The sequence below is a fragment of the Capra hircus genome, chromosome 1 (genome assembly GCF_001704415.2).
Source record: "Capra hircus breed San Clemente chromosome 1, ASM170441v1, whole genome shotgun sequence".
Taxonomy (NCBI): domain Eukaryota; kingdom Metazoa; phylum Chordata; class Mammalia; order Artiodactyla; family Bovidae; genus Capra; species Capra hircus.
This window is the reverse complement of record NC_030808.1, coordinates 92,055,664-92,067,776: the sequence shown is the minus strand read 5'-3', so window position 1 is coordinate 92,067,776 and position 12,113 is coordinate 92,055,664. Positions and strand designations below refer to the sequence as shown.

At 37.1% G+C, this 12,113-nt stretch overlaps 1 protein-coding gene across 2 annotated transcripts in view; it reads left to right on the top strand.

Annotated features, from left to right (window-relative positions):
• NAALADL2 (N-acetylated alpha-linked acidic dipeptidase like 2) overlaps nucleotides 1-12,113 on the top strand; it is a 1,631,204-nt gene that overhangs the window by 450,289 nt on the left and 1,168,802 nt on the right. The window contains exon 1 of one of the 2 annotated variants that reach the window (XM_005675296.3): nucleotides 8,150-8,670. The exons of the other annotated variant lie outside the window; for it this stretch is intronic. Within the exon in view, the coding sequence (XP_005675353.2) occupies nucleotides 8,628-8,670 (43 nt within the window). The 5' untranslated portion in view covers nucleotides 8,150-8,627. Of the gene's footprint in view, nucleotides 1-8,149; nucleotides 8,671-12,113 lie in introns of those variants that run through there. 2 annotated transcript variants of the gene reach the window in all.

The window sequence follows — 12,113 nt, the reverse complement described above, 5'->3', positions numbered from 1 at the left end:
TGCCAACATAGGTCCGTCTCGTCAAGGCTATGGTTTTTCCAGTGGTCATATATGGATGTGAGAGTTGGACTGTGAAGAAAGCTGAGTGCTGAAGAATTGATGCTTTTGAACTGTGGTGTTGGAGAAGACTCTTGAGAGTCCCCTGGACTGCAAGGAGATCCAACCAGTCCATTCTGAAGGAGATCAACCCTGGGATTTCTTTGGAAGGAGTGAAGTTAACGCTGAAACTCCAGCACTTTGGCCACCTCATACGAAGACTTGTCTCATTGGAAAAGACTCTGATGCTGTGAGGGATTGGGGGCAGGAAGAGAAGGGGACGACCGGGATGAGATGGCTGGATGGCATCACTGACTCGATGGATGTGAGTCTGAGTGAACTCCGGGAGTTGGTGATGGGCAGGGAGGCCTGGAGTGCTGCGATTCATGGGGTCGCAAAGAGTCGGATACGACTGAGCGACTGAAAGTTTTTAGAAGAGGTGGGAGGAACAGGTTGAGATAATTATTTAAAGCTACCTTTTGCAATTGTATGTCTATCTCTCTTTTTATGTTTATTCATTCTTAAAATTGCTCACATGTTGTTAATTCCTTATTGCTCAAGGAGATCAAACACTACATTTTCATCGTCATCCTAGGATTTTTTTTTAATGGACTTTTTCCTGTTTAATCTATTATTCTGGAAAATAAAATCTGTCCAGAGGATATACATTTATCTTTCCTCACATTTTTTTCTCTCTGTTTTTTTTTTTTTTTTTTTTTTCATTTTGTGAATTTGGTCACCATAGGAAAGACAGCAATCATTCACTTCAGGGAAAGTCTATATTAAGTACTAACTACTTGGGGGTAGATGGAGGTTAGATACTTTAATCCTTCATTTCCTCCTTTTCTCTAAAAATGCCAGCTGGCAGGCAGTCAGCAGGAAAGTAGAAGAGGAGCTTTCAGAAAGAAAACATTCCCTGTAGAAGTAGTGAGTGGCCCATTGTGATGTTGAACAAAAGTAGTTCTTCTGGAATTGTTTTTCTAGGAAACTTGTTATTCCACTTTGACTTTATTCAGTAAATATATAAATAGAAAAAGAAAAGAAAGAAGAGATAAAAAAGAAAAGAGATAAACTATTCTTTGATCCCTCATAATTAATTTGTTCTTGTTGACTACTGCTTTTGTTGATATTTCATAGTTTGAAACCAAGGCACTTAGTGTTAATTTTGATAAGTGATTTTTATAGTTACTGTGTTTATTTTGGACATGCTCATCTACTATTATTACTTTAAAATGTTAAGTGAGAGGAATGGAATGTTTCTAAAGACTAAGAAACCTCACATTTTACCTCAGCATCACCCTAGAAGAAAAGGTTGTTTTCCCCTGAACAACTGTTAATTTTTTTTTTTTTTTCATTTAGCTAGTATTTGCCAAGTTCCTGTAGCACAGCTGAGAAAATGCCTGCAACACAGTAAATCCCGGGTTCAGTCCCTGTGTCTGGAAGACCTCTGGAGAAGGGAGTGGCAATCCACTCCAGTATTCTTGCCTGGGAAACCCCTGGACAGAGGAGCCTGGTGGGCTACAGTCCATGGAGCCACAAAGAGTCAGACATGACTGAGCAACTAACACACACACACACACACACACACACACACACACACACACACACACAAAACACAATTGGCATCAATTGCTCTTTTTTCCCCCCTTCTTTTTTTGAGTTTAGAGTGAAGAGGCTGAAGTTGGAAGTTATTTTTACCTCAGCATAAATGGGCTGTACTTTTTACTATTATTGGAGCTGTTTTAGGTTTCTCTTTGTCATGGAGATGAAGCTTCTGTTTTCAGGACTGGTCATTGCAGTGCATTTTGAGGAAATAATATTATGTCCGAACTAAAGCTACTATTTAAGCATTTTCATTACATTTTAAAAAGATGGCAGAGATAAATCATTCTGTCACCTTGGTGTTTCTGTTTACACCAAGGGTTTTAGCTATAGATGTTTTTTCTAGCATTATTGTAGATTTTTAACATGCTCTGAAATTCTTAGATTGATAAATTCACTGTTCTATGCAGTATCAGACAGTTAGCATGCATATTCTTTTGCTTTAATGCTCTTCTTTAGGTTCCTCTTGAGAGAGTTTTGCCAGAGACGGTGGAATAATAGGTTATAATATGTAGATTAGTTAAATGTGTGTGTGTGTGTGTATACCCTTCATTTTTAGTTCCATGATAATAATATTAAATATACAGTTAAACTTTTCTTAAATGTTTTCCCTTTTTCAGATGAAACTTAAATGGCTGTCACAGCTAATCTTCCTACTATACGTAGAATCCCATGGATGAGGGAGAGTTTGCTAACAAGGGTAAAAGTGAAATCGCTCAGTCGTGTCCGACTCTTTGTGACCCCTTGGACTGTATGTAGCCTACCAGGCTCCTCTGTCCATGAGATTTTCCAGGCAATAGTACTGGAGTGGATTGCCATTTCCTTCTCCAGGGGATCTTCCCAACCCAGGGATCGAACCTGGGTCTCCTGCATTGTAGACAGACACTTTACCATCTGAACCACCAGGGAAGCACAAGGGTATATAATTTAAAAACTTTCTCGCGTTTTAGCCAGGATTTCATGGGATCCTCATAAAAAGTACATAAATCACGGTACACTGTGATTACAAGCTTATATTTAGTATTTTGTTACTATCTCTTCCACAGTCTGAAATAACGTTGTTCCCAGCAGCAAATTAGACTGCTTTGTAATATCACTCCTACCTGACTTTCAGCTTGGCATCTTCATATGTCTGTTATTTTTATATGAGTCATTGTATGTCTTAATTATGTGAAGCAACTTATAAACCATAAGTAGCTGTTAAGCAACCTGTTGTGTGTATGTGTGTATTAGCATATAATTTATATAGTTTCTTGGCTTCTTTGTTTAATAACACTGTAGTGGAAAGATCATTAAAATGATAATATTCTCCTTGCTATTAATCATAGCTTATCTTGTTTCCTTGTTAATGGATGCTTCTTACTACTGAAGGAGATAGTTACTTTCTTTGTTCTCAATCAATATTAATTCTCTTAAGAGTCTGTATGCAATTGCATGAAATAAGATGATAGAGAAATAAACATTTAGTTATAGTAGTGTTAAGAGAATACTTTTGTCTACCAGTCAGTCCTAATACAAAGCACTGAGTAGGCTTTAATTTTCTTGACCAACATTATTTTATATATAGAGAGGCACATATGTATATATTATGTATTCAACTATTTAGAATCACAGTTTCAAGTATATTTGGGTATATCAGAGAAGCCTGATTTAAATGAGTTGCATGTTACTGGAGGGTTAGGAATATGAGGATGAAAAATTATGGTGATAAGGGAGTGACATTGATTGGGCTCCTCCAATGGCTTAGCTGAAGAAGGAAATGGCAACCTACTCCAGTACTCTTGCCTGGAAAATCCCATGGGCAGAGGAGCCTGGTGGGCTGCAGTCCATGGGGTCGCTAGGAGTCAGACACGACTGAGCGACTTCACTTTTACTTTTCATTTTCATGCATTGGAGAAGGAAATGGCAACCAACTCCAGTACTCTTGCCTGGAGAATCCCAGGGATGGAGGAGCCTGGTGGGCTGCTGTCTATGGGGTCACACAGAGTCAGACACGACTGAAGCGACTTAGCAGCAGTAGCAGCAGCAGCAATGGCTTAGCAGGTAAAGAATCTGCCTGTGATGTAGGAGATACAGGAGACACAGGTTCAATTCCTGGGTCAGGAAGATCCTCTGAAAGAGGAAACGGCAACCCACTCTAGTATTCTTGCCTGAAAAAGAATCTCATGGTCAGAGGAGCCTGGTGGACTACAGTTCAAAGGGCCACAGACTTGGACAAGACTAAGAAACTAAGCACGCACGCATGACAAGGGGCAGTGGACATATGTGAGCAGGGAAGTGGGATGGCTATGTTTCAGGAAGATCATGGCGGATATAGAAAGGGTGGATGAGAGAAGAGGAAGAATTCATTTGTAGGGAGTTCCTATCTTGGCAAGATATGACAATGGCTTCACTTAAAGGAAATAGAAAGTTAAGGAGGTGGATTTCAATGTTATTGATAGAACTTAGTGACTATTTGGGGAATGGGAGAGGTAAGTAGTAAGGATAAATCCTAAATTTTCATCTAGGGCAACTGGGTGGATGGTAATACCCAAATCCAGAAAAGATGGGGTAAAATATGTTAGACCAGCACACCCAAACATTAGAAAACCTTCTTTATCATCACCCATAGAAATCTAAAGAATGTACTCTTCCCCACCCCCTCCCTCTGCTTACCTAGCTATCTTGCTCCTAGAACTCAAAAATATGAAAGTCAGAATCACCCCAGGAATTCTTGGCTGCAACCAACCAGCAATATGTAATAAATAAGGGCTGTATTTTATGCAGATGAGTTTCTCTGGTGATAAGAGTTGTCTCGTGATAAGAGTTGTCTCTGCTGGTTTTCTTCCTGGTAGGCAGACACTTTTATAAATGAAAAATTTCCTGTATAAATGTAAGTTTCCCTTACAAAAAGGAGAATGTATACTCTTATTTTTAGAGAGTAAGGGGGAAGTAAAGAGCTTTTTTGAGTCTGCTCATTCTCAGGTGTCTTTTGTTCAAAATAATCCATATTTTAGAGAGCATATTGGAGGGGAACATATTCTTATACCTTGCGAGCACATCTAACTAGTTCTTGGAACTATAATCTCAAAAATACACCCTGGTTGCTAAGCCTAAAATTTCCTTCCTATGATAGTTTGCAGGATTGCAATTTTGAGAGGTTCTAATGCTTTTCTCTCTAGCTTTTGCTCTACATGGATACCTATGCTTTTGACCAAGTTGTTCTACTTGTGTTATACAATTTCCTGAGAAAATAAGTAACAGCTCTGTGTTATTATTCCAGGTATTGCAATACTTTGCATACACAGTTCCATGTTCCATAGCATATAATGCCAACATTTATAACTTTAAATAACTTCTTCGTAATTTTTGTTTCAAATCTTCATATATATCGGCCCTGGAAAATCAGGACTAAATAATCACTTCAGTAACTACACACAAAAAAATTTAACCTGTAACACTGGTTTCTTCCAAATCTGTAGGTCCAGGTAGAACCTTCAAAACGAGTGACAGAGAATAGCATAACATTTTCTTTCGCTCACTCTCTCTTGGAGCATTTTAGAATACAGTGCTGGACATACAGATAAGTGACATGGTTGGAAGTGTTGGTTTTTTATTATGTCACCTAAGTTGTTTTTAAAAATGTACACAGAGTGAAGTAAGCCAGAAAGAAAAACACCAATACAGTATACTTACACATATATATGGAATTTAGGAAGATGGCAATGATGACCCTGTATGCAAGACAGGGAAAGAGACACAGATGTGTATAATGGACTTTTGGACTCAGAGGGAGAGGGAGAAGGTGTGATGATTTGGGAGAATGACATTCTAACATGTATACTATCATGTAAGAATTGAATCGCCAGTCTATGTCTGATGCAGGATACAGCATGCTTGGAGCTGGTGCATGGGGATGACCCAGAGAGATGTTATGGGGAGGGAGGTGGGAGGGGGGTTCATGTTTGGGAACGCATGTAAGAATTAAAGATTTTAAAATTAAAAAAAAATAAAATAAATGTAGTAACAAAGGAAAAAAAAAATAAAAAAAAAATAAAAATAAAAATGTACACAGTAGTTTTTATAGCAAAGTTTCTATACGTATAGAGCAGTGGTCCCCAACATTTTTGACACCAGGGACTGATTTTGTTAAGACAATTCTTCCATGAATCGAGAGGGGGAATGTGAGCAATGGGGAGCACTTTTAAATGCAGATGAAGTTTTGTTTGTCATCACCACTCACCTCCTGCTGTGCAGCCCAGTAATTAACAGGGACTGGCGACCCCTGATATAGAGGACACATTCGTTCCAGTAACTTTCTGTCAAAGATTCTGAAAATTTTGATAGTTTTAATAATTATTTAGTTTCTTTCTCACCATTCAGTGCAGCTATTTTAACGTCAGTCATGCCTTTTGTTTTTGACGCATACGAGTGTGTTTTAAACTAATGCGTGCACTTTTTTCCCCTCTTTCATTTACTTCTTTTATCTTTGATTCTTTGTTTTTTTTTTTCAGAAAGTTTCCTAAGTGTCCTCATCTCTTTTATCCTTCTAGTTCTTAATTATTTGCTCTTGCAGACAAACCTACCTACTCTCTCCTTCCATCTCTTTTCATTTTTGAAATTTAATTTGTCTTTTTTCCCTCTTAAATATTTTCCATTATCTTCTTTGCTAATCTATATCGTTCTTTTCTTTATGATCCTTTATTTCACCCTTTTTGATGATAGTAATTTGTTCATTTTTACAATATTGGAAGCCACAGTATGTGTTAGGAACTGTGATAGGTGCTAGGAATGTAGTGATGAACACAGAAAAGGCTTTCTGACATAACACCTTTTAAGGACAGAAATAATTAAGCTGTACATACAATACAATGCGCTAAGAGCCATGGTGGAATGAAAAGTTTGGAGCTGTTAAGGGGATCTGGAAGCACACAAAAGAGACTGCGACCAGAATTGGGTTGAAGAAGAATTCCTGCATGTGGGTTAGTTAGGCAAAGAAGAGGTGATGAAGGCAGAATTGTTCTAGGCAGAGGAGGCCCAGGAGAGAGAGAGAGACAGTGGGTGTACTCAGGGCCCTTTATTAGTATTGAAACTGTTTCAGTGTAACTGGATGTATATTTGTATTACTTTCTGTACAGCTACGAAAGCTTTGGAGGTTTCTGTTTATTTTTATGTTTTACCTCTGCTCAAAAATAAGACTTCTCTGTTCTACTTTCATAACAACTTCCTGCATGCCATAATTCAGCTGGTAGATAATCGGTACTTTATACCTGTTGTTGACTAATTTTAAGTGCCCGGGGCAGGTATGTTAATACATTTCCATTTTTGTCATAATGAATGACGATTGATATATGTATTTCTCTTCTTATGGGGAAGTCAGAATGTGATGATTATAGTGTTTTATTGTCAAACATTCAATTTCAGGTCACTTTTGGTGAAGTATGAGCTTGGTGTGTGTATTACACTATGCAATTGTACTAGGCAAAGGACTGTTTTATTTGAGAACAAGCCACAACCTGGATTTTAAATCAGATGTTTATGACATGTTGATAAAATGGGCCTTAGATAGTAAATGGTCAGCTCATTTTACAGATGGAGAAACTGAGACCTGGAGAGGTTAATGAAGGAAAGAACTGTGATGAGGATTTGGGTGCGTGTGATGTTTGTTTTTATTCTGAAACTTTTGAGAATAACTATTCTACTTGTTAACCATTTCTGTTTTTTATATAATTTATATAATCATTTTTCATTACTAAGCTGGCAAACATGATGGCTAGATTATTTTTACATTGAAAATTAAAAAAAAAACTAGGAGATGTTTGAGCCTGAGATTTGTTTTTTAAACTAATCTGACCAAGATGAAAAGTCAAGGAATTCTAAAGGAAGGAAATACAGATTGTTTTTTACTCTGATGTCTTATAGGAGACAGAGATTAAATAAATGACTTATTTTTGTCATCTACTTCCTCTCTTATAAACAAATAAAGATAAATCTCCAGTGTGTTGCTCATCTTTGCTAGGGATGGGTATTTTGTTTGAGGCAGAACAGTTGAAACTAATACTCTGTTTTTGTTGAAAAGGCGGTGTAAATATCAGTATCCTTCTTTTACCCGTGAGGACCTTGAGGCACTGTAAGATTGGATGGACTCATTTCTTTAAGGTTTCTCAGTTAATGAGTAACAGCTGATGTCAGAACACGTGACATCAGAGCTGTGGTTCTGCATTCTTTCCGTTCAGAAGGAGGAGGACAAGAGAAGGGTGAAGGGAGGGAAGGAAGAGGGTGTAGGAGGAAAAGGAAGAAGAGGAGAGGAAGGAGGAGGAAAAATGTTGCTGCTTGTGTTTATTATCCACCATTCGCAATGTTTAGCACAGTCATACATTACTGCTTTCAGTTTTATAATTATCTCCTGAAATTGATAGTTTGCATTTTCCCCATTTTACAGTTTAGGAAACTGAGTCTCAAGGAAGCGATCTTCCTCATTTATAGTTGCACAGCTAGAACTAGAGCTACTCCAAAGCCTACACGTAACTAATTCCCATGGTGTTCCTTATCTTCCCATATTTTTTAAATGGACATTGCAAAATTCACTTTAAATTTAATTTTATTTCTATAAGATAAACAGATTGGGAACACTAAAAAACAAACAGAACTCTGGCTCTGCTCCGTGCCATGGTGGTAGTACAGACACTCTTTTGGCAGGAAGTATTGATAAGTTTCTGGACTAAAGCGAAAGTAGGGAATTAAAAGTTAACACCAAAATTGAAACAAAGCCATGTTTTGTGAAGCGCACACTAATAGCAGTCCATTGGATCAAAGGATATGATCTCACTTCACAGTAAAACAGGTCTTGCAAGCCCAGGTAACTCAGGAAGCAAAATGGTAATTATTCACAGAAGAAAGCAGGTAGTATACTGTTACATTACTACAGGGGAAAGTCAGAAGGTCACCGGGCTTGCAGGGTAACTGACACAGCTGAAACTGCTTGGCCCCCTTTAAACAAAAGTAGTAAAATGGGAGAGAATGAAGCAAGTTTACCTAATACTACTTTGCAAGGTAAGTGCCAACAGCCTCTGAAATGGTTGCAATCAGATGTGTAAGTGGTGTCGATTACAGAGTGTGTGTGTGTGTGTGTGTGTGCGCGTTCGTGCACTCCTGCTGCGTTTCAAGGTGTGCTTTGAGGGTGGGGAAAGAAGTGGGGATTGTTTCTGAAGAAGCAGCTGTCTCGTCCGTTCTTCTCAACTACTCAACCTACACAGAAAAACAAATTTGGTGGAGTAGGGAAAACCTTATCTTACTTGAGCTATAATGCTGGAGAAATGGTACAACCTACTTCCAGTCCTTTTTCATGCGAAACTTTTCCCAATATTGACAGAATATTGATTTTTGTTCTTGCCTGTGAGATTTTTATTTGTAATCAAATTTCACCATCTCTGGGGTTTACCAGCCAAGTGTCCTTGTACTTAATATTACCATTTTTTTAAGGGAGAAAACAAGTCTCAGAGGGCAGTGTCTGGTTGGGGAGAGTGGTTGGTTTTAGAGGTCTTACTTTATCAGATACCTTTGTCCTTTAAAGGGGCTGGCTTTATTGACATTGGCCTGACCAGGCTACTGTGGCTAGGCTTGTTGATAGAAACAAATACAAGTTGCCTCACACTTTCTACTTTTTTGAGTGAGAAAGTTTCTTTTTTTAAGAAAAGGGCAGAAGGCATATTTGTTGCCATGATTTCTAGTCGTCTACTCTCTTGTTGTTAATTATTTACCACCTTTACTAGTGACATTTTGATCAAGGTCTTTTTAAAGAAGTCTCCTTGATGATGACATTTTTATTTCTTTAAATATGTTCTTGTGAAGCTTACCAACAAGAGAATGCTCAAACCACTGTTTTCCTTTAAGTGTATGTAACCAAAATTTTCCTTTAAGTGTATGTAACCAAAAACATAACTATATCTGTGAAATGTAACACATCTGAGGATAAGAAGACCATCATAGACATGCTTGGTCATAAACATGTATCACCCATTTTTATAGAGTTAAATAATCTTCCAGAATATCTGTTTTTTTCTGTATTTTCATTAATCCTTTCTCTACTTGCTTTGCTTAAAAATCCCAGAATTGTATTTCTATTTCTGTGTATTTCTTAAAAAAAAATATGAAACACTGTGTAAAATGCTATTAAAAAATACCTTTAATGTAGAGTAATTTTAAAAGTTATTTAGTGCTTTTATTGAAGAAAAGCAGCAAAGTAAAAGAATCATTCAGTATAACTCTATGAAATAATTTGTGTTTTATGGATAAAATGTGTGTGATTATAACATATGCCTTAACATATTATTATATGAAAAACTCTAACAACCTAGATGCTTCCTATGTACTTTACCATGTAATGTTTTTCCATGGGAAAGTATATAGGAAGCATCTAGGTTGTTAGAGTTTTTCATATAATAATTTTGTATCAAATGTGTATGACTGTTTGGGAACCCCCAGAATAGCCCATCTTAGCCTGTCTTGTACATCATCTGTGTCTGTGTTCAGGATTGAAATAAGCTGAGGAGTACCCTGGCAGCTGTCCTGTCCCCTCATCATCCCTCTTTATGTCAGGATCAGGATAATATTTGCTTCTTATTTTAGAGTCCCAGAATGTGCATAGATTGTCTGTTGTTTTGTGGGGGGGGTTTTGCCTTTTTTTCCCTGACACTTTTATATCCGTTATGAGTCTGGTAATACATTCCATTTGAGAAGGGTGAATTTCTCTTCCTCCTATATATTGATTTTTCCAATTATTTTCAAAATCAATTATTAGCACAAATCAGAAAAGCATGCATAAAATTTAAAATAAGAGCTATGGTAAATAATTTGAATGTCATGGTTTGAGTTAGAAAACAGTATGCCTTGATTCATAAAGCTTCTGTAGCTGGGGAATACTTGTGAGATCAATTCTATCCTGGGGTATTTTCTTTTGTGCACTCTGCTTAAACTTTTCAATAAGGAATGTGTTCCCTGCTGATCTTATCTGAGTTGAAATGCATCCTTGGTAGGTCTACAGATAGTTCAGATTTCTCTTCTTGGAGTGTTGAAATGCTTCCATTCCAGACATATTTGCCTGAAGATTATTCAGTGAACCTATTAGTCAGTGAGGATTAATGAGAAACAAGATGCTTCAGTTTGAAATTACTTCTGGATCTTGTTTTAATTATAAAGGAAAACACAGTAGGAAGAATTTTTACCTTTATTTGTATGTGTGAAGGTAAGATATTTTGCTAAGGTTGTCTAATATCTTGTAAAACAAACCAAGATATATACAGGAGTCTTCATTTATGGATTGTTCTAATAGTATTCCATTTTCTGTGCAATCAGTTCAGTTCAGCCGCTCAGTCGTATCCGACTCTTTGCGACCCCATGAATCGCAGCATGCCAGGCCTCCCTGTCCATCACCAACTCCCGGAGTTCACCCAAACTCATGTCCATCTAGTGGGTGATGCCATCCAGCCATCTCATCCTCTGTCATCCCCTTCTCCTCCTGCCCCATAATCAGTCTTATATCTGAGCCTGAGTTTTAAAATTACCAAAGTAAATGAAAAATGCATTTTGAAATGTTATTTAATTTTTCTTTTAACTTAATAGCATTTATAAATATTCTGAAGTTCTCTAAAATAATACTGCTTCTAATCAGCTCTGCTCACAAATAAGTATTCTCTAACAGAAATGACTATATGCGGATGTTTTGTACATTTAGCCTATAGATGATTTAAGTGTTTTGGCTATGAAGATAATAAGTACTTAATAAATGATAGATTATCATTAGAACTCCATTATGTGTTTTGAATAATGGTTTTCTAAGGCCCTTGTATACATGTAGATTATCTAGACTCACTGGGCCATCTCTAATAATAACTTGAAGGGCTAGCTATAGACACTGTCAAGGATTATTCATTTTAGCACTATATCCTATAGGCCTCTGACCATTATTATACCCAAGTTGCTGGTAGATTATGCCCTGATTAAGAGCCCATAAGCTATCAACATTTAATGTTTCCAGTGATATTGGGAACCTATCTTTTCCTGAATGAGAGTGAAATCTTTCCAAAGTTACCTTCGGCTTAATGTGAACAGATTTCAATTATCTTTTCTAACCTAAGAAGCAATCTCTCCCTGTTAGACTCAGTGATAAAGTTAACAGACAATTATGTAAAACCTTCATACATGAAGGTCCATAATATTCTCTGGATTCATAGAATAGAATTATCTTGGGTAGAAGAGAATTCTAAAAAATGTTTTCTAATTTTTGAAAATATAAATAAAATGTACAAATAATATGGCATCAGGAATAGGGATGAGTGCTTTTTTTCATCATTAATTGCTAAGGAAAGGAAGGAGGATTTCCTTACATAATATCTGTAAGCACATGTACCACTGAGTGGCAAATTGTCAGTCTGTGACAGTAGTGAATGGCCATGGCTGAGATGACAGGATGGTGGTAACTCCCTTCTTGGCAGGAA